Source organism: Chanodichthys erythropterus, chromosome 17 (genome assembly GCF_024489055.1).
Source record: "Chanodichthys erythropterus isolate Z2021 chromosome 17, ASM2448905v1, whole genome shotgun sequence".
Taxonomy (NCBI): domain Eukaryota; kingdom Metazoa; phylum Chordata; class Actinopteri; order Cypriniformes; family Xenocyprididae; genus Chanodichthys; species Chanodichthys erythropterus.
This window is the reverse complement of record NC_090237.1, coordinates 39,603,170-39,626,719: the sequence shown is the minus strand read 5'-3', so window position 1 is coordinate 39,626,719 and position 23,550 is coordinate 39,603,170. Positions and strand designations below refer to the sequence as shown.

The 23,550-nt window shown below is 38.1% G+C and overlaps 1 protein-coding gene across 2 annotated transcripts in view; it reads right to left on the bottom strand.

The window, feature by feature from the left end:
- Positions 1 to 23,550, bottom strand: part of LOC137005459 (tyrosine-protein kinase receptor UFO) — a 51,572-nt gene that overhangs the window by 25,430 nt on the left and 2,592 nt on the right. For both annotated transcript variants that reach the window (XM_067366389.1, XM_067366390.1), the window contains exons 2-7: positions 21,708 to 21,915; positions 20,314 to 20,414; positions 19,924 to 20,106; positions 15,948 to 16,028; positions 14,716 to 14,831; positions 10,930 to 11,113 (exon numbers count right to left, since the gene is read on the bottom strand). In XM_067366389.1, the coding sequence (XP_067222490.1) occupies positions 10,930 to 11,113; positions 14,716 to 14,831; positions 15,948 to 16,028; positions 19,924 to 20,106; positions 20,314 to 20,414; positions 21,708 to 21,915 (873 nt within the window). The remainder of the gene's footprint in view (positions 1 to 10,929; positions 11,114 to 14,715; positions 14,832 to 15,947; positions 16,029 to 19,923; positions 20,107 to 20,313; positions 20,415 to 21,707; positions 21,916 to 23,550) is intronic.

Sequence of the window (23,550 nt, the reverse complement as noted above, 5' to 3'; positions counted from 1 at the left end):
AAGCCTGTTTCTTTTTGTTTTGAATTATTTTGTTTAAAAGTAGATATTTCAAGCTTTCTATAGATATATTTCTCATGTCTGTGACTGTGAGGCAAGCTGCCGCTGAGTTTCGGTTCATTTAAGACGTGTTCCAGTTCACGCGCAAGTGATCGCGCCGGCGCCTCCATGTCATGATTATATTGTCAGCTATATTTGCTTCTTATTTATTAAATCCAGGCAATTGGTTGATGAAACATTGATTAAAATTAAGATAGTATTTATACAAAATGAAATTCATTTTAAATAAAGGCTTTCTATTAAACAAAACTTAATAAAGTGAAAACAAAACTTAATAATCAAAATCATGTCTGACCCACTGCATGTCTCCCGACATATTGGGCATCTTATGATGCATCCTATCTTAGTCATGCTGTTCACTTTTCATAATCCAATAGATTGAATTTAAAAAAAAAAACATTATAATAGGCTTATTAAAAAATAAATATTAAACTAAATACATTTTCTTTAATGCTACCAACACGTACAGTCCAGAGAAATGGGGCATCCAAGTAACTCCAAGTTACTTTACCTGATAATTAGTTACTTTTACAAGTTAAAAGTTACTTTTAATCTAAATCAGCTATTAACTCAGTTACTATTTGTGAGAAGTAACTAGTAACTAAAACTAATTACTTTTTAATAACGTGCACTGCATTTGACACACACGACTCACAGAAAAGAAAAGACAGAAAGATGCGCACCAATATCAACTTTCCTTTCACTCTTGAACAAACAATAACATAGAGAATTATGCCTGTTTTGTCGAGTATCTTCATAAGAGTAGCCTTAAATTAGTTAAATAACATCTTAAATTAACTTAGAGTTGTGAGAAAATGAGATGCGCATCAGATCTGTGTCTTGTTCGGCAGCGGCAGCTCTTAAAGTGACAGTAGCCTAATAAACCAGTTACTGTGATGTCTGTCATTAGTGTTCATCAAAGAACAAAGGCAACAGAGACAGGTAGGAAATATATATGGATTTATTTAGGGCCAGGCCACATGCAGATAATTTTTTTAAAGATGTTGCTTTAAGACATAATGAGTTGTTAAACCATACTAACTGATTCTGCGGGAGTGTGGGCGGGACCTTGATGGCGTGTGGCTACACTCCATGCTCAGTACTGCACAGACTTAAATCCTGAATCAGCACAAGATGTCAGCAACCTACTGGGACATTGGTGGCTTCACTTTTCTACAGTGGAAGAAAGTCCATATTTTTGTTTTTACAGTCTATGATGTGTATGTGGCTATAGTGCAGCAGACTGTCACTTTCGTACATTTTCAGTAGCAAGATAATAACTTAGCATTTTTCAAAACAATACATTTTCAAGTTACAAGTTAAGCCTTGGGTATGCTTCTTTTTTTTTACACGTACGCTAATGTAAACATACAGTCGAACACACAGCCTTGCACAGTATACTTCATTCGACTTGTACGCATACACATGCACAGTTTTGATCGATCTCTTGCCACGAGTTACAACCTATGTAAACATCTTTGTATTCTTTCATGTTATAGTTATACTAATGAGGGTACTTTCTAACCTCTTCACACAATCTCTCGTTTATGCAGGCCTCCATCACTGCTGTAGCTTGCATGTGTTCCGCTCTGTTCTGTTTATGCAGTTTTTCTTTGGCCACGTACACTCTGCAGCTAAATTCGGTTGTCAGTTCACCTTTTCGCGTTCTGTACACACACAGTTCAGTAAAATACTGGAGTGACAACAGCATTCTACAACCGTATTAACTCCCGAAAAATACAGGTAGTGACAACCGCATTTACAGAAATTAAATGCAGTTGTCACTCCTGAAACTTACAGTGTGTACGTGGCCTTTGACTACCTTGTGAATCGACGCCCTCAGGGCACGGGTGCCACCTTGTGGATAAACTAATTACTGCAACAACAAAAAAAATGAAATGCGCATGTACAAAATACTCACTGTTATAAAAATCTGGCGCTGCACACTCACGTTTGCGTAAAAAGTGAAGTATACATTGGGCTGTACTCTTTCACACAAGTGGTGCAAAATTTTGTTGTTGTTGTTATATTGTATTTCATATGCCATTTTACATCTGAAATGAGGCAATCAGAAATGCTCTATTAAAACGTCCTTAAATGTGGCACTGAAAAGTCTGATATACTGTAGTGATTCAGTTCAGACAGTTAATTTACAGAAAAAAATATAACTGCAAAATATTGAGTAAACACTGCTGTTAATAACTAGTCCACTACTTTACTTTTATAGCTTCCCCAGCACTGGAGGAGAAAAGTAGATCAGTGATTATGATTATGTAAGTTCAGCTCACAGGTTTAAGTTAATCCGTTCAAACAGAAAGTGCCAAACCAATTTCGTTGGGATATCAGCGATCAGCTTTGTTTTTTCTCTCTCTCTCTCTCTCATCCCTTGGGCAATGTGGGACTCTGGGAAACTAGTAAAGAGTATGTTTTTTTTCTATCTTCACAAACCCCCTCCTCTTTTTCCTGTCCTATCCATCACAGCATTCCTCTGCCCCATTCACTTTTCCCACAGTGTGTGCATGTCTGTATTTCATTCCTTCTTTTTTTTTTGGCAAGAATAAATCAAAGGTCATGTAAGGTCAGGGCAGACAAGACAGGGGCCGCTACATGAAACGGGGGAGGGACAGAAACCAATGTAGCGTGTTTGGGAAAGCAGGAAATTCTTTCTTGAGGAGAATTTGTAGGATTAGTGCATATAGCAAGAGAGAGATGAAAATTGTAGTGCTCAGAGTTTGCTCTTTTTATAGCTCAAGTGACATGGTGTTGTTCTCAGTTAAGTATCAGCTTTGTCTAAGATGTTTCTCCTAGAATATTAGGGGGACATATCAAAATTCAAATAGACAAATAAAATATTTGTTGACACACATTAGAGCTATAAAATTCATGTAGCAGCACAGATCATGGAAGAATCTGAAATATTTGAGTTCATATTTCTCTCTCTCTCTCTCTCTCTCTCTCTCTCTCTCATACATCTGTGATCAGTTGAACTCTATAATAAGTTGCAATGTTGCTCAACAGCTGTAAATAAATGAACTCATGTGTTACATCCCTACTAGGGTTAGCTGACCCAAACATGAAAAATTCTGTTGTTATTTACTTTTCCACAAATCCAAAAGAACATTGTTTAACACACACACACACACACAAAGACTTGACCACTGAGGGTTATTCTCGTGTGTCTCGCAAGTGCGGTTGAGCTTCTGTTTAGCATATTACATATAATGTCTTGTCAATGTTTATATGTGAATTAAATATGTTCATCATATAAAGCGACTGTGTCTCTTCAGAAGACTTGGATCAAACCGCTCAGTTCATATGGATTACTCTTAATGTGTTTTTATGAACTTTTTGAAAATTTTGGTTGCGTGGACTTAAAAAATATCAGAGAATATAAAAAAATACTGCAGTATGAACGGTATGACACATGTGTAATGTGGTATATACCATCACATAACCCACATCTTTTTTTGTGAGGAGAAAGAACAGAGGGACAGCAAAACAAAAAAGGCATTTGAGAGGGAAAAGATGCTAAAGAAAAGCTTCGAGTCCACCACCCTGCTAGACTAACATAATAAACACACTAATAACACGCAAACCAAAAACAACACCACACCTACACACACACATAAACACACAGTGCAGCCAAACATGATCAAAACACTCTCCTGGAAAAAATGAAACATTTTCTTCACTCCTCCATCATTCCATCCCACATAAAGACACAGCGCTGACGTAAATTATTCTCTAGAGATTGAAAAGACGAATAAAACGAAATCTGGTTAAGCAGAAGACACAGAGAAAGAGAAGTGAAACCTTTTAAAAGACAACATGAGATGGCAATACAAACCAATTTTACAAACTCATGTATTGTATAATAAGTGTGTATATGTGTATTTGGTATGTGTCCGAGGAGAGGGCTTTGAGATCAGAATTTGGCCCAAACCCAGAGCACCCCCTATCCCTGGCTGGGATATAGGAATAGTGAGGAGAGTGAGGAATTGGGATGGAGGAGGGATGCTGGAAAGCCTGTCATGGAACAGAGGTAAGTCAGCTCTATATATAGAGAGAGAGAGAAAGAGAGAAAGAGACCCTCCTCTCACTCTGATTGGGTACACTGTAAAAAATGACTGTGATTTTAACAGTAAAAGACTGTAAAAATGCTGCGGTGAAAAACTGTTAATTGGTTAACCGAAAGTTTCCGTACCATATACGGTGGATAACTGTAATAGATCTAACGGTACATTTAATTTAAATTTTACAGTAAAATACCGTTAAATAACAATTCGTTGTAAAATTTACAGTGAAAAACGGTAAATTGACATTCCCACAATTTCCTGCGTGACACTTCACATTTGATATATTTTCGTTGAAATAACTCTGTTTCTTCTTAGTTTTTCTCATTTGTTTCTAATCAGTTATGTACATTAGGGTTTCATGTTACATCTAATGTTGTTAAATTAATGTTTATTGCATTTTTAAAATTTCATGCATGTTACCATGATGGTGTTTAGTGTGTGTGTGAATGACACTGGGTCTCATTCATGAAACAAGAGCAGAACAATTTTTGTGTAAATCGTGTGTAAAGTGGTTCTGGCGTAAATTTTCGGATTCATAAAAAGTTTGTATTTTCCAAATGTTAGTTGGTACGAAAGAAATCTACACCTGCTCCCAGCCACATCCGAACGTTTTGCTCATTAATAAGGCTGCATTTTAATTCACCTTAATAAGGTATGTTACACAGCATTTTGAAAAAAATATTATATATATATAGTAATTACATACGTTTTTTGTTTTTACTTTTATTGTGAGAGCCAGTAATAGCATCTGCAAACGGAGCACTTTGTCATGCCGTAGAGCGGATGCTGCCATGATGGGCTGATTGAAATGAACAAACAAACAGATCAATGATGTGGTAGTGCTAAAAGTCCAATTGTTTACACTTCATGAAAGATTCATCCCAAGAATGGATATTTATTGTTGTCTCTGCGTTTTAAGCTGGGATATGAAAAAGTATTTTAACACTATAAAATATGACACACATCCCCTATAAATAAAAGAGTCCAAATGAAGTGAATAAATGAAAGAAAGCAATCACTGAGGAATAACATTTTCCAGGAGCTTCAAGGAAATTCTTCTTGTGCTCTCATTAACTCACCAGGTGCCTCATTTATAAAACGTGTGTATGCACAGATTTGATCTTAGAGTGTGTGTACGCTAAAAAAAGTCATTAAATTATGAGAAAAAAGTTGAGATAAAATGTTGAGAATAAACTCATTAAATTGAGAATAAAGTCATTAAATTACGAGAACAAATTCATTAAATTATGAGAAAAATGTTGTTAAATTTCGAGAAAAAAGTCGAGAATAAAATGTTGAGAATAAACTCATTAAATTATGAGAAAAAAGTCAAGATAAAATGTTGAGAATAAACTCGTTAAAGTACGAGAAAAAAGCCAAGATAAAATGTTGAGAATAAACTCATTAAATTGAGAATAGTCATTAAATTACGATAAAAGAGATGTTAAATTACGAGAACAAATTCGTTAAATTATGAGAAAAAAGTCGAGATAAAATGTTGAGGATAAACTCGTTAAATTACGAGAATAAAGTTGTTAAATTATGAGAACAAATTCGTAATTTAATGAATTTGTTCTCGTAATTTAACCAATGTTTTTCTCGTAATTTAACGAGTTTATTCTCAACATTTTATCTCGACTTTTTTCTTGAAATTTAACGACATTTTTCTCGTAATTTAACAAGTTTATTCTCAACATTTTATCTCGACTGAAACATGACAAACCAGGGCCCAGATCAGGACGCAGACAAACTGGCTAAACCGACCGTCTGCTAGCCGCCTCACGTCACAGAACTCAGATAATTCACAGCACATAGAAACACTTTCACCTAGATATTATCACATAGAGACTGTGTCTGTACCTCGAACTAGTAAATACAAAAAACTTCCAAAACCTTTTAAGGGTAAAAATTTAATTGATGTTCAAAAAATGAAAATCACAGATAAATCAGATAAACAAATGATAAAGCTTGGGTTACTGAATATTAGATCTATTTCTTCAAAAGCACTTATTGTAAATGAAATTATCACAGACAATAAACTAGACTTGCTGTGTTTGACAGAAACCTGGCTAAAACCAGACGATTACATTACTTTAAATGAATCTAGTCCTCAAGGTTATGATTATCGACACAATCCTCGACAGAAAGGCAAAGGGGGAGGTGTTGCTGTAATTTATAGTAATATATTCAGAATCATTCAAAAGAATTTCAAATATAATTCCTTTGAAGTGATGGTGCTTTATGTAACATTATGTAAGTTGACATTTGTGCTGGCTACTGTATACAGGCCACCAGGGCACCATACTGACTTTATCAAAGAATTTGCTGAGTTTCTATCAGAGTTAGTACTGGCTGCGGATAAAGTCCTTGTTGTTGGTGATTTTAATATCCATGTAGATAATAATAAAGACTCATTTGGATTGGCATTTGCAGATATTTTAAACTCTATTGGAGTTAAACAACACGTGTCAGGACCCACTCATTGTCGTAATCATACCCTAGATCTAATACTGTCGCATGGAATAGATATTGATGCTGTTGAAATTCTACAGCAGAGCGATGATATATCAGATCATTATTTAGTCTTGTGTATAATACAATTAGCCAAGGCTACAAAACCACCACCCAGCCATAAATATTGTAGAACAATCACGTCTGCCACTAAAGATTGCTTTATAAATAATCTCCCCGAGCAGTTTCATCGCCTTAGTATACCTGACAACTTAGAAGAACTCGATGCTGCAACAGAAACTATTGGCTCTCTCTTTTCCAGCACATTAGATGCGGTCGCTCCTTTACGTCTAAAGAAGATTAAGGAAACTAATCCAACGCCGTGGTATGATGAGCACACTCGGGCTCTAAAACGAGCTGTTAGAAAAGCTGAACGTAGTTGGAAGAAAACAAAACTAGAAGTTTTTCGCCTTTCGTGGAAAGAAAAAATGATTGAGTACAGAACAGCCATAAGAAATGCTAGATCTACTTATTTTTCAAATCTCTTAATAGAAAACAAACATAATCCTAGGTATTTATTTGACACAGTGGCTAAATTAACTAGAAACAGAGATTCAACTGCTGACGTTTCCATAGAGCACAGCAGTAATGACTTTATGAACTTCTTTACTTGCAAGATTGATAATATTAGAGAGAAAATTATAAACATGCAACCGTCTACAGTTTCTCTTCAGACAGTGCACTGTAGTGTCCCTGAGGTAAAACTAGAATCATTCGCCGCTATAGGAGAGGAAGAATTATCTAAACTTATCAAATCATCAAAATCAACGACATGTTAGACGCAATGCCGACTAAACTACTGAAAGAAATGCTTCCAGAGGTCGTAGGTCCACTTCTTGATATAATTAATTCATCTTTAACACTAGGACACGTGCCAAAAACCTTTAAGCAGGCTATTATCAAACCTCTTATTAAAAAACCTCAACTAGATCCGAGAGATTTAGTAAATTACAGGCCAATATCGAATCTACCTTTTCTGTCAAAGATACTAGAAAAGGCAGTTTCAACACAACTGTGTTCCTTTTTAGAAAGAAATGGAATCTGTGAGGATTTCCAGTCAGGATTTAGACCATACCATAGTACTGAGACTGCTCTCGTTAGAGTTACAAACGATCTACTCCTATCATCCGATCGTGGCTGTATTTCTCTATTAGTGTTATTAGATCTCAGTGCTGCTTTTGACACTATCGATCATAACATTCTTTTAAAAAGACTTGAAAACTATATTGGCATTAGTGGAATTGCTTTGGCATGGTTCAAATCGTACTTATCTGACCGTTATCAGTCTGTGGTAGTTAATGAAGAGATGTCGTATCGATCACAGGTTAAATATGGGGTACCACAAGGCTCAGTATTAGGACCGTTGCTTTTCACTCTGTACATGCTGCCCTTAGGAGAGATAATTAGGAAGCATGGTGTTAGTTTTCACTGCTACGCTGACGATACTCAGCTCTATATTTCCTCGCGCCCTGACGAAACCTACAAATTCACAAAACTAACAGAATGCATAGCTGACATTAAAAACTGGATGACAAGAAATTTCTTATTATTAAATTCAGAAAAAACTGATTTCCTAATCTTTGGACCAAAAACTTCCTCACGAAAAAACCTTGAATACTCTCTAACACTTGACGGGTGCTCCATTAAACCTTCGTCCTCAGTTAGGAACCTGGGTGTGCTCTTTGATACCAATCTTTCATTTGAAAGTCATGTTTCTAGTATCTGTAAAACCGCCTTCTTCCATCTAAAAAATATATCTAAATTACGACATATGCTCTCAATGACAAATGCGGAACAGTTGGTTCATGCATTCATGACCTCAAGACTAGATTATTGTAACGCTCTACTGGGTGGTTGTTCTGCTCGGCTTTTAAACAAACTACAGTTGGTTCAAAATGCGGCAGCTAGAGTTCTTACTAGAACCAGAAAGTATGACCATATTAGCCCAGTTCTGTTAACATTACATTGGCTCCCTATTAAACATCGTATAGATTTTAAAATCTTGCTACTTACTTATAAAGCTCTAAATGGTTTAGCTCCCCAGTACCTAAGTGAGCTCTTAATGCATTATAGTCCTTCACGTTTATTGCGATCTCAGAATTTAGGCCAGTTGATAATACCCAGAATATCAAAATCAACTGAAGGTGGCAGATCATTTTCCTATTTAGCACCTAAACTCTGGAACAATCTTCCTAGCATTGTTCGGGAAGCAGACACACTCTGTCAGTTTAAATCTAGACTAAAAACACATCTCTTTGCTCTTGCATACACATAACACATTATCAATACATTAACATTTTTCAAATCCGTTAAAGGATTGTTACGCTGCAATAATTAGGTCGGCCGGAACCGAGAACATTTCCTATAACACTAGATATACCTGTACATCAGAACAAGAATGGCATCTACGCTAATATCTGTCTCTCTGCTTATCCTGAGATTTGCCGGGTGCTGGATCCAGGCCGTATCCAGGTCAGATGGAGAACCTGCGTCTGGACCTGACTACAACGTAGCCCAGGATCCCCGTATCCGCTTACATATATTTATATATAATCGATTTTTAATCTCTATAATAAAAATGTACAATTCAGATTTTGATCTCCATATACATTTACATATATATATCTTCCAAGGGGTTTTTTCCCTCCTAGGACTTTTTTCCCAGTGCTAGCACGCTGGGTTTTTCTCCTAGGGGGTTTTTTCCACCCCTGGAAGTCAGCCGACATTGGCTTAATGTAGCACCATCTTGTATATGTTACATATTACCACGCTTGTTCGTACAGTTTTAACCACTTCCCTTTTTTTCTGTGCTTCTAATATGTAAAGCTGCTTTGAAACAATTACCAATTGTAAAAGCGCTATATAAATAAATTTGACTTGACTTTTTGACTTGACTTTTTTCTCGTAATTTAACGAGTTTAATCTTGAGCTTGTTTTATTTTTTTATTATTGCTTGGCCCTAATCCTCTTCCGTAGTCAGTTTCTTTAAAAAAGCAACATTTTGAGCAAAAATCTGAGAAAAACAAGACTACACCCAGATCGGATTCAGAACGATGATCAAAACATAGATGAAGTAGACTGAATCCATCAACACCCCCAAAGCTTGTACAGTCCTATAGCTCGTCCTGGGTCGAGATTTCACTTGGTAACGTTAGGCAGTTTTGATTCATATCCTGTTTAATGTTTGATGATCACATTATTTTACATATGCATCTAATTACATATGCTATCGCTTGTTTCTGCTTCTGCTTCACATGTCTTTTGATCAGGAGATTCAGTACACTTTCAGAAGATGTGTCATAGCGCCCCCTACTGTATAACAGTGAAAACACAGAAAGCCGGAAATTTCCATCAATGGCGGAGAAACGTTGTCTCATAAATGACGGAAATTTCCATTAATGGTGGGGAGTCCATTAGGTGGCGTTTACTAGGTGGAGATCTGGAACCATTCAGCTGCGCACAATTTTTATAAATCATTTAGGATTTATAGAATTCACGTCTGGAAGAGAGGCGCATGTGTTTTTGTGTGTGTGTGTGTGTGTGTGTGTGTGTGTGTGTGTGTGTGTACATTTGTTCTTTGAATCACACGTACACACATTTGAGAAATGAGCCTAAGATCAAATGTAGAATGGTTTCTACGCAACATTTTATAAATGAGGCCCCATGTCTCCATTTCTTACCGTCTGTGTGTATTAAAGCTTCACTCGCAGCCGTTTGTTTCAAAGAAACATTTTATAATGCCAATTTATGGAAAGTACCCAACAGCCACATGCCCACCTCTCTCTCTCACTCGCTCTCTCTCTCTTCTACAAACACTCCTTCAACTATAATCTGGCATGGAAAAACTTACTACAGCTCAAGTACAGTTACGGCTGACTGAAGCTCAGTGCTGAAGACAGCCAGAGCAGAAAACACACACTCACAGCCACCACACCAAACCCTGGAGACGAACCTCACAGCGCACAATCACAGACAGGTCTTCAGGATCAACTGGACATTAGGGAAGGGCATTTTGGTCATTCCTATGTGTTTTCCTGTTTGATTCCTCACCCCTAATGCACACCTCTTCATTCATGTCTGTCTTTCTCAGTCCCTGGTCTTCTCGTCCATGTCAAACAGCGCTCAGTGTTTAGCAGACACAGACCTCACACATCTAGCTACCGTAAACACACTTCATCTCTTTTGACTCCAGCAGAATCAGCAATGTGAAGACTGCACTGTAACAATCTGAACATGAGTACAGCGTGTTCTTTCTCTCTGAGCATGAGAGAATAAATGTGCTTACCTCCTTCGCTGGTGCTGATGGTGACCCACGCCGTCCAGTTAGAGATACCCTGACTGCTCTGGCAGGCCATTCTGAAATCATATTGGCTGAAGGCTTCCAGATCCGATACCAGACGGCTGGTGTCTGGTGCGCTGACCTCCTGATTGTAGATCAGCTGATCGGAGTCTTCACCAGAAGCTTTAACCTGAAAGGTATTGGATTTTAAAACCATTAGATGATTTTTAGTGGCTTGTTATAATTTCCTAGTGCCATCTATAATAGGGCCTCGCACAATGCTATTAAACCTATGAAAACTTTGCCAAACACCAAAATCCAAAAAATGTTTGTTTGTTTTGTTTGTTTAAACTTTGTTTTTTTGCAAATCACAGATATGCAAAATATTAAACTAGTGTAAATCTTTTTTAATCACACTTCAACAGTCTCACTCTAAACATTGTTAGTATATTGAATGGACATCCTGCGGCTGTGGAAAATTATTAGGGGTTGCGCTGAAACCCCATTGTAATTGTTAAAATTTCCAAGGTTTCCAGCATTCTCCTCTAAAAGTGATCGGGCAGACCAAACCGTAAGTCATAGAGACTTGCAACTTTACTCACGCCATCTACAACGTCACCAAGGCTTGGCCCAATCAGCTTGATGGGGACGCTACAGCAGTAAAAAGTAAGAAATGGATCATAACTGCTAAACTGCTAAAGCGTAGGCTCAAGTGTCTTATATCGCTGGAATCCTTGGCTCAAGACAGAAATGCATGCCTCAGATTCTGGGTTATGTGTATTTTGAATTTATTGAAAAACCTACTTTTGCCAACTAGTCCTAGGTTTTTGGCCCGATCGGAGCCAAACTAATGCAGCAAGATTCTCTGGAGTCAATAATTATCAAAAAAGTTGAAATTTCGATTCATGGTCTCTAAGGGCCACCAAAACCTTTTACTAAAATGGCTATAACTTGTGAAAGGAATGACATATTGGCACACAGTATGTAAGAGCTCATTCTGTGGTCACGTGAAAAAGCGTGTGGTGATTGGCCACTTGGTGGCGCTATAACATGGAAAAACTTAAAAATGTCTGTAACTACACAACCCTAAATCTGATTGACTTGAAAATTGGCGTGCGGTGTCTTTGTCCAAAGTGCGAAGATTGCCTTTGAGGACATTCGCGTATCTCGAAAAATGCTTGAGCAGCTAGCTATCAGACAAGGTTAATGGAGGCAACGAACTTTGGCAACTAGATTTGTGGCTCAATCTCGATAAAACCATTACAGCACAAATGTTGAACTTTGGCCTTTGGATTGCTATAAGAGCGTCATTTAAAAAAAACAGGCATGGTCAAGTCTACCCAAAAGCCTATCATTCCTAGACGAAAACTTTCACATCATAAGGTGAGCACATGCGGCACATGATTCTAAAGAAGCATGCAAAAGTTTATGGAGATCAGCCTATAGGTGGCGCTATAGCTGTTAGGCGCTTTAACTGTTACAAAGCTTTTGAACACAATGGTCTTTTCCATCTATGATCTTGGTGGTTACAGACTGGTTAAAGAAAACAGAATACCTTTTTACGCATGTGCTTAAAGGCCTTAAAACGCTGGTAATTGATGCTCGCAGCTATATTAATTATTATTTTTATTATTTAATGAGGCAAGAAGAAGTAATGAATGGTGTGTGGACACACACAGGGAATAGCCACTAATTACTTGAGTGAAATGTGTGACATTCACTTTCTGTTTACGACAAAGAAGAAGCAACTACTACCACTTCTCTTTTCCGCATTTTCCTGTGCTAATGTCAGAGCGTGAAGTAATTTTCGTACATGTTTGTTCTGAGATAACACGTAATTATGTCATATTCTTTGTTGGTGCACTTATAAACCTGGTAGTTTTCCAGTGTGTGTGCATGTAACATTTATACATATGAAACATATGTTCTTTTTTTTTGTTTTTGTCTTTTTTGCTTTTATGGTGCTGTACAAATTTATGTTGCTGTATCTTTTGCAGAAAGAATAACATAGTTTTATTAAACTGACATTAGAAGAAACTGCATATGTCTCCTGTAAGTTATCTTGAACCCAGAATATTCCTTTAATACATGATTGTGTACATTAACATAAGCACATAATCATGCAGCTGTCTTCCAGAGCTGGTCTTGGCACACATACACACACTTTGTATTTCTATTCAATAAAGTCATCTCCACCTGGAGACATGCTGCTAGCACAGCAGGACACATGAAAACACCTCACTCAGCAGGAGAAACATGCTGCCGATGCAAAGACACACAACAAACAGCCTCAAAACATCAAACTCTGGCAGAAAACTTCCCTTTAACTAACCACCTACCCAGAGTTATACTGCTTCAAATCATTCTCGGCTGTCGGAATTACAGAGAAGAAAGAAAGTTTGGGCTTTATAAATGAACAAAAGCTTTAGTGGCATGACTAAAAACGATTAAAAGAATGCCATAGAATTCAGGCTGCATGCAAGTTTAAGCCAGAAATACAACATAAAACAACAAAATACAACGTGTGAAACTGTCAAGAAGTGACATTATATGAAATCAAGGTTGTGTGCACATAATTCTGGAATAAGCATATCTAAAAATGCATGTAAAATATCCTTGTTTCTATTTTTCTCCCATTCTCTGAGGCAGCGTTAAAAATCTCAGAAGCTTCAAACGTGTGGATACCAATGAGCAAAACAACCAGACCAAAGACAATAAGCATGACAAAATGAGAAGTCATGCTTTATAATGTTTATTGTAATGTAGTGAATGAAAGAACTGACTCATGATTGGATCAGTGCTGCGGTACGAAAGAGCAGATGTGTCATAACACGCAGAATTAATTCTTCCTGATTATCTTGAAGGACTTCATTTTGAAGTGAGGAGTCACACGTGAGTCACGACTCTGTGATTCAGAGTGAGTCAATAAATAGAGCGAAAGGAGCGCTGCTGGTTACTGACTCACACAGCTGGTGAATTCCCCTACGACGGGTTAGTTTAACTGTCCAGACCACCATTTACAAGACCCGCAGTGTATTTCTGTATTTCAGGTGACTGGTGTCTCTATCCTTTCTAGATCATTGACTTCCATTCAGACAGCAAAATTAGATGTAAATGTGATCTTATGAACATAAATTATTTCCTCTATTGATTTCCTCTATCCTCTATTGGCCGAGTGTATTCTTCTTGTTTGTCTTTGATGTTTTTTGGCAAAAGTATGTTTGGTTAAACAATAAGCTGCTTCGCACTGGTATGCTATATATGGCCATGTTCATAAATAAAGAAATCTATCTTTCTCTTTTGTCAGTGTTAAACATTTCTGACTCTTTCATTGTTCTTGTTTATTATCCCTCAGTTCCCTCAGGTTAGTGTATTTTGTCTCAGTTTGGGGCGTTCGGTTCTGTAGAGTTGAGGAACCAGGGGAGGGGCGAGGGCTCAGACACAAGAGCCTATTTTTATTAGAACCAGGCACTTTGGGGTGGTGCTCAGGCCAAGTGTATGACACACACACACACACACACAGCTCACATCCTACCAGGGCCCCAGAACATAGGGGGAACTGGGCCTCAAAAGTGAGTCGTACGGGGCCTCTTTCGAAGTGTGAAATGTGATACTCTGCAGCATGATTAAACAGCACGTCTATGTAGGTAAAAGGGTTCTGACTCACATTTGTGGGACAAAATAGATGCACCATATGCTTGTCAAAGTCAAATGATACAACAGTTTGAAACAAACAAACACAAACTGACTCATTCTGTTGTCGATCCATTGAAAGACAGTTTTGGAAGGTACCTGAACAATGCAGAGGCTGATGGGATAGATTCCTCCAAAGCCCATGTGCCAAGACAGGCGGACACTTGAATTAGTGATCTCTTCAGCTTTAATGTCATGGGGCGGGGAAGGAAGGACTAGACAGAAAGATAAAAAGAAAGATAGAAAACATTTATTCCTAAAAATGGCTAAAATATATTTGTGTTTGCACATTTTGGCTACATTCAGACTGCAGGGAAATGTGACTCAATTCTGTGGTCCTAAAATACAGATAAAGGTCTGATAAAGGCCTCCGTCTGAACAGTCATATCGGGATTTTTTCGACTCTCACATCACGTATTGGCATTCATCACAGTTCTGCACAGTTTTACATACTGGTAGTTGTTCGGTCACTGGAGACAGTGCGCTGTTATACTCATAAGTATTACAGTGAGAGCTTTATACAAGCAAACCTTGAGGAGTTGTATTGCAAATACTTAAATTCTTTCAACTTATCCTTGTCCTCAAATGTCACTGGCTTCCACTGCACTTCAACGAAATGTACTATTTAAATCAATATTTGTATGACTATGTATGTTTTTGCATATTGCAGCATCAAATACTCCAGGAATCAATAGTGACTCAATGAGTAAATGATCCATGAGCTGTAGACACTATGGGCCCTATTTTAACGATGGCCTGAAGCGCAGGTACTCTTATGGCGTGTCCGAATCCACCCTTTGCTAGTTTAATGGAAAAAATGGTCGCCGTGCCCGGCGCAAAGTTCAAAAGGGTTGTATGTAGTCTCTTAATGAGTCATGGATGTGTTTTTAACATGCAATAAAGCAATCAGAGTGTCATCTCCCATTCAATTTAAAAGCCACGTCCCTGTGTGTGTAAGAAGCAGAGTGTACGCCTGTTGTGAACAAAAAAAATAAATACTACACTATTGACTTTAAAGCAGGTTTGGCGCAGTCGTTTTCAATAGCCTCAATATAGCAACACGCCAACAATGCACCTGAACGCACATCATTTTCAGACCAGCACGTCCATGGGCGAACAGATGAGCATGAGTGCATTTGCTATTTAAACAATGTGGTGCTGGATGTGAAAATGATAACTGCGTTGGAAAAACTATGAAAAACTCTTGCATCGCGCCTGGCGTCACATTGCACCGGTTGTATGATAGTGCCCACAGACCACTTGTGAACGGCAGGTGAAAACAGGGCCTAGAAGCACACACAAGCACTCTCACTTCAGGACGTCACACTTACCCGTCACAACACCCGTGCCAGATGACGCCACACCTTTGCGATTATGTGCCTCACAGGAGAAAGAGCTGGTTTTATTCAAACCTGTTGAGAAGTGAAACAACATGGCTGAGAAAGCTGAGACCAAGAAACCTGCAAAGTTGGGTTACACTTCATTTTCATAGCCCACTTCAGTTATAAGTAATGTTGTACTTGTCAAATAACTCTCATTAGAGTATTAGTTGGGTATTAGTAGACTGTTAGGAGAATAGGGGGTTTGATTTAGTAGAATAAGTTGACATGAACTTACAAAGTTACTTATAGTCAGTAGAATATCTGTTAAATAAAGTATTAGAAGATATTAAGAAAAAGAGTTGACATGCAGGTGCAGCCTTTCTTATAGTCAACAGATTGTCTAATAAAGTGTTACCCAAAGTTGTGTTGGGTTGTGGTTGTGTCTGAGTTTCAGAATGTGTTAGTAGAGAATTAAAAAGAGCTGATTTGAAAAGAGCTACTTCTGCTTTAAGGAAAACACTGAGGAGAGGAGTGTGCGCACACACACACACACACACACACACGTTTGTTTTGCTATCTTAATGAGGACTCTATAGGCGTAATGCTTTTTATACTGTACAAACTATACATTCTGTACCCCGACACTACCCCTACCCCTAAACCTACCATCACAGAAATCTGTCTGCATTTTTATATTTTTAATAAAATATTGTTTAGAATGTTTTTAAAATGAGTATTCATGAAATGTCCTCATATTTCATGTTTACGTCGTAAAACCAGTGTAATACCCATGCCATTATACAAATTTATGTCCTCATAAATCACAAAAACACACACACACACACACACACACATACACACACACACACTGCACATGCTGACATTCACAGAAACTTATCAAATGAAGCCTCTCTTTCTCACACACAGCATTCTTCGCACTTTCAGTGAAAATAACGCTTGTGTGTCATTCAGGAACACTATGTGTCCATTGTTGAAAGGCCACAGAAGTTCAATATGAAGGGTCATCGGATCAAATTCTGATGGACAAGAGCTGAGTGGTGTGTGTGTGAGAGAGTTTAGCACAAGACACGTGTAGTTTCACCTCGCTTTATTTCCTTCCCCAAAACTCAATCTGTTTTCATCAGCACAGATTCAAGAAAAGCAAGTTCTTTAAACAGTGTAAACTCATTAGTTGCTCAACTAATAACCATGCTTCTGCCATATAATACAAAACTGAAAGATCATTGCCTTATAATACATTTTCCCACAATACAAATGAACTTTCCACTACAAAAGACTAAATTAAGACATTTAAGAAGCATTCAGCTAATGTTGCAGCTATACTTTCCTGCCAAAAAAATCAAATATGAACTGGAGTGCCTTTGCAAAACTTGTGATGATATGGTATTGTGGGCATTGGTAAGGTGTTTTGTGTTTTTGCTTGTTTTATTATCTGCTAGGCAGAAATCCTAAGTCTAACTGCCTGGAAATGTGCACACGTCTCCTCAAAATGTAATACTTAATGTTGTTTTATCAAACCCCTGACCATAAGTAAATGGTAATAATAATGCAGCTTGCTTTAGCGAACAGCACTGAATGCTTTACGAAGTGTTTAATGTTCTCCCTGTGAGGACTGGTTCTGTTTCACTGACAGAAGGAATGTTATGGACGGAAAGAACCGCCATTTTAGTTTATGAAATTCTTGAATGAGTGTGAGTCAGTGGGTGTGCGTGAGTGTGCAAGCAGAAGTGTTTCATTCCAAAGATGTGAATGCACCACTAATGGTCAGTTGTCCACGATGAGTCAAAGCCTCTCTCTCTCTCTTCAGCTCAGTACAGCTGGAACAACAACACAGGCTGTATGTGGCACTCTGCTGTGGCAGGTTTTCAAAGGCCTCCTCCTCTTCCTCCTCCTTCTCCTCATTTTTTTCCCTCTACTCTTTCTTCCTGTCCGGCCTTCCTCTCATCTCCTGCTGCTCTTTCACCAGTAAGCAAAGGCCAGCGTCTCAAAGGATGATTCCCACTTGGAAAACAGCCAGACAGTTCGCCTGCTGCAGAGAGTCTGTGTGTGTGTGTGTGTGTGTGTGTGTGTGTGTGTGTGTGTGTGTGTGAGACGAGTCTTAAAGAAAGAATATCTTAAAGAAAAAAATAGATGACTAATTTGTAATACTAGTCTAAGAAGTTTATTCAAAGTCTTGGGTATCTAGATGTGGCTCAGGTACCTCCGTCAATGTAAGTCTATGGGAATTTCTTTGTCTGTTTTATCATCCACCAGGTGCAGCACACATTATAGGATGAAAGTGTTTGTCCGTCATTAGTACGGCCACATCTTAGGCAGTAAGCGTAACGCATCAACTTACATGTTACAAAGTTTATATTATATATGTGAGCCCTAAGTTTTTCCTGTCCTTGAATGCATTTGGCCATAATCTCATGTTATAAAACATGAAGTGCTACGCAAAGTCTATTTAAGACAGCAGGGGTGACGTATTACAAGTGACGTGAGTTAAGTAATCAGATTACTTTTTTCAAGTAACTAGTAAAGTAACGCATTATTTTAAAATTTACAACAAAATATGAAGAGTTCAGATGCAAAAGCCACTAAACGCCACCTCCGTCAAAAATGAGATAATGATATTGAGCGAATCCTCTCCACACATAGTATATGTTCATCAAATTCGTCAAATCCGGTAAATCCCAGCATCAGCCCATTCAGAAATACAGATTCAGAAGATGCAAATCAAATCATATGATTTCAAGATGAATGACGGTGTGTGTATGAGCCACTTTCAACAGCCGAGCTGCAAGTTTTTATCATGTTTTGTCCATCATTACAGTAGCAATGACAAGATTTGGTGAGTAGCAAGTAAACACAACAGTGTTCCTTGTGCTGCTGTAAAACTGACAGAAACGGACGTCTTCTTGTCCAAAGAGATGGCAAAAAATGCACACATGGACTTTACAGTAAAAGACAGTCAAATTTGTTAATTGACCAAAATGACATTTTTGAAAATAAGGCATTTCCATAACTAACTAACCACCTTTTCATTGCCATTAAAGTGAAATTACTGAACCTAAACATAGAAGAAAAAAATGCTCGTTTAAAAGAAAACATGTCAGACGGACTTAGAGGTTTTTGCATCTGACCACTTCATATCTAACTTACGTTTTCAAATATATAACTCAAGTTACATTGTTTTCCCATTTAATGACTGACACTTCTCCTGTCTTGAGGGAAATCTGGAGTAAGTGCAGAGGCGTTGTGTGCGTTTCTTCTGCGTGATTTTTTACGCTGAACCGGTCTGGTTTGGTTTGCATTTCTTCTCCTGTGTCCTAATTCTTCTGCAACCCAGAATGGCAGCACAGCTGAAAGGTTTGTTTGAGCTGCGCCCTCTACTGTACAGGCATGAATTTGCATTTCCTTCAGCCTGAGACTTATTCTTTACTTATTTTTTGTCATTAAAAAAGTAAGAGAAAGTATAAGAAAAAGTAATGCAAGAGTAATGTAATGCATTACATTTCATAAAAAGTAACTAATGCAATTAGTTACTTTTTATAGGGAGAAACGCAATATGTAATGCATTACTTTTAAAGTAACTTTCTCAACACTGGCTTATGACTAGACAGCACATGCTAGACTAAGACACTCTTCTCTGCTCCTCAAATACATCAAAAATTAGATTTTTTATGCATAGTGTTTCTTGAGTATAGTACCAGTTCTATATTTACTCTTGCATTGTTTGTGCAGAAACGATCGGGGCACCTCGTTCAAGACTGAGGCAGAGCTTCAAGGTTTTGCCGACATTTCATTGGTTAAATATTTGAAAACTCATGGACAGATATCATACATTTAGATATGGGATATGGGAATACAAGTTTTCCACCAGTCAGTGTCAATGAATTTGTTGTTAGGCAAGAAATGTTGATTGAAAAAAAAATGTGAGTACAGTTGTACGATGTACAGTTGTTTCAAAATAAGCCAATACCTGAGATGTTGAGTGTTGAGGGCGACAGGGATATCGGGTCATCCAGTTTATTGAGAGGAGCCCCGTCCTGTAGCCAGATGACCCGTACAGGTTCAGGAGGACCATGAGCCTCACAGCGCAGACTCAGCCCTACATTAGCCACTACTGTCAAATGGTGCGGCTCCACTGAGAAATGAGGGAGACCTGAAGAAGAGAAAGAAAGAGAGATCTATGTATCATCAATGTGCTATAGTGGAGTTCCCAAAAGTGAAGTCTACTGTTAGTCTCAACCAAGGCCAAACTCCCAGAGTTTGTTTCCGCCTCTCTGCACAAATATTCCCATCACAAAGCAGATGTGAATTTAAAGGGAACATTGGATTTTAAGTAACATACACTAAACAAAGATAATACCTTCTACGTGGATGTGCCCCTCAATGGAAAATGTCTTCTCTAAACCGGAGTAAACCGCACACTGATAGCCGCCCATATCTGAGAGCTGTACCTCCTCTATCCTGTAAGCAGAAAGTGGATGCTATTCATCTGAAATTGAAGTCACAGTTTGATGTGTTCATTTGGCAGAAACTTTTCTCCCAAAGTGAATTTCAAAGGTTTCAGTTTTATCAATATGTGTGTTCACTGGGATTTGGACCCATTGCAGCACCAATCAGCTTTAGAGAAAGCACAGTGTTGTTCTGAAAATATTTATGTATGCATGTGGGCTGATATAATCAGTGTTGAGGGTTACAGGTAATGAGATTTTATGTAATTAGATTACTTACAAACGTAGCAAGCACATGTTACTTTTGGAATAATACATAACATCCTAGTTGCTTTTTCTAATAAGCAACTTTTTTTTTTTTGCTGGCAAAAGAGTCATATTGGCTTAGGATTATATATCTACAAACCAAGCATATCACTTCTATATTCAAAGAGAAAGAGCCAGTGAGAAAAACTGACATAAAAATAACTATCACATTACTGTCCATACAAATTCATTATGGAACTTAAAGGATTAGTTGACTTCAGAATTAAAATTTCCTGATACTTTACTCAACACCATGTCATCCAAGATGTTTACGTCTTTCTTCAGTCTAAAAGAAATTAAGATTTTTCCAGGATTTTTCTCCATATGGTCGGTTTCACTGGGGTTCAGCAGGTTGAAGGTCCAAATGTCAGTTTCAGTGCAGCTTCAAAGAGATGATCCCAGACGAGGAATAAGAGTCTTATATAGAGAAACCATCTGACATTTTCTTTAAAAAAAAATTAAAATAGATATACATATTAACCACAAATGCTCTTTGCACGTTCACTTTGTAGACACTGGATCGGTACTTCTGACTACGTCACGCATGATCTTTCTAAGATGATTACGTAATGCGTGGTGCATCACAAAGCAGTGCAAGACCAGCATTTGTGGTTAAAAAGTATATCATTTTTTCATTTTTTTAGAAAATGGTCAATGGTTTCTCTAGATAAGACTCTTATTCCTCATCTGGGATCTTTGAAGCTGCACTGAAACTGACATTTGGACCTTCAACCTGTTGAACCCCAGTGAAGTCCACTATATGGAGAAAAATCCTGGAATGTTTTCCTCAAAAACCTTCATTTCTTTTTGACTGAAGAAAGAAAGTCATAAAAATCTTGGATGAGTAAATTATCAGGAAATTTAAATTCTGAAGTCAACTAATTCAGTGCTTTTATTAGGCATTAACACAATAATGTACGTAACAAACAAGTTAAAAGTAATGGTCCCCAACACCGATCATGGACAGATCTGCACAGACACATAAAAACGGCATTCCTACTTGAGATCACTGTAAACCAGCCAGCTGTTCTCATCTACGGGGAACTGCATCTGGTTGGTGTCAGCTAAGTCCAGCGGTTTTCCCTCTCTCAGCCAGATCACATCCAGGGGCTCCTGGTCCACCCCGTCCGCTTGCAAGGTACACCGAAGCACCACTGGCTTCCCAAGAGAAGAAGTCACGTTCTCAGGGCTCTCCACGAAATGTAGACCTGTGCAGTGCAGGAAAATCATGAAAAACTCATTAAGTCAGAGGTAAAGTCAAGACCATCACTTCAGCTTCCAAATTCGTGGTACTTTGAAAGATACAATGGTGCTAAATAATTGCCAGCCAAGGCTTTTACATGGTGCTCCAAAGTACGTCAAAGCACTAAATGACCACAAAAACATGGTACTTTTTGGCAATGTAATTTGCTGATGTCTGAAGAGCTGGTCATCATATTGAAAGGGTTAATCCATCATTTTAGAAGATGAAAATTCATGACTTTCTGTTTATTTTCCTGAAGGAAACTCTGTGTGATTCTTGCTAGGGTCATTGCTCTGCGGTGGCTAAGGTGTTTCTTTGTGGGGGTCAGCTGTTCTAAATCAGTGGTTCCCAACACCAGTCCTTATCACACACAGACATTTCTGGTCTTGTTGTCTCACCTCTGAGTTGAATCAGGTGTATCGGAGGGAGTCCAGGACATGGGTTGAAAACCACCTTACTTCTTAGTGGTTATTCTGAGTCCACCTCAAAGTGTCAATGCTTTTCTCATCCTAAGATATGGCTTAGGCCCTTCCATTTCTAAATGATTTTGCATCCTTGTCTCTCAGTACATTACATGAACTTATCAGACAAACCTTCTTTTCAATGCCATTGGGGTGGTGTAGCTTTGTGAACTGATTTTGTAGGGTAAAAACACAACCCTCCCTCGCATGGATTTTTAAGATGTGAATAAGACTGTAAGACAGCAAATCAGCTCTCTGTCAAACATCAGCATGGCCATGGCGACTCACTTTCCATTGGCTCCAAGCATTTCCATCTGCCTGAAGAACTGGAATGTTTTAAATTCCCGTGTCGGCATGGAGTCGATAACAAGCTCTGCAGCTGAAGCTGGAGAGATACCAGAGGCATGTAATCCAGTATTAGGCCAGATCCGTGTAGTTTAGACTCATTCTGAATTCCTTCATGCTTTGTAACTCAAGTTTTGGATTTTCTCAACGCTGTCAGACACTGCCGTGACCCTTAACCTTTGACCCTATGATGATTATTTCACCCAGTGTGACATGGCATCCAAAACACTTACTAACTCTTCTGCGTGGACCTACTTTCTCAACGACAAGAAAAAGAACTAACTTTCAGAAACTTTGGACCACTGTTCACATTCAGGGGAATACTCAACAGAAACACTTAGATTTGAGTTAAAGATTTTTTTTTTTTTCGTTTAACATTCCTTCCAATGCATCTGGAGGTTGTTGAAATATGAATGGGGTGAACAACATGTTGACACAGTCAATCTTTCAGGGAAGGTAAAGGAGAACGCACATACACAGAGATGCAAGTCCCAAGTTGATGTTTAAAATGAGGCCCACTAAATCCTCCTGTCATGGTTAGTTTTTTCTTTATATTGCTATAGTGGCTTTTAGCTTCACTAGTTCTTCTTAACATCTCTCCTTTTATGATATCCTGAAAGTGGGCGGTCAACTCTGACCTGACCTCTCTTTGTGTGCTTTCAGCTTCCTTTTAAATATGAATGTTTAAAGCCAAATTAAAATGGTGTTCCAAATCCTTTATACTTTCGTAATATGGCATATTTTTCTAAAGAAAACTATGTAATTATCAAGAAGAAACTTCTGTATTCTTGTCT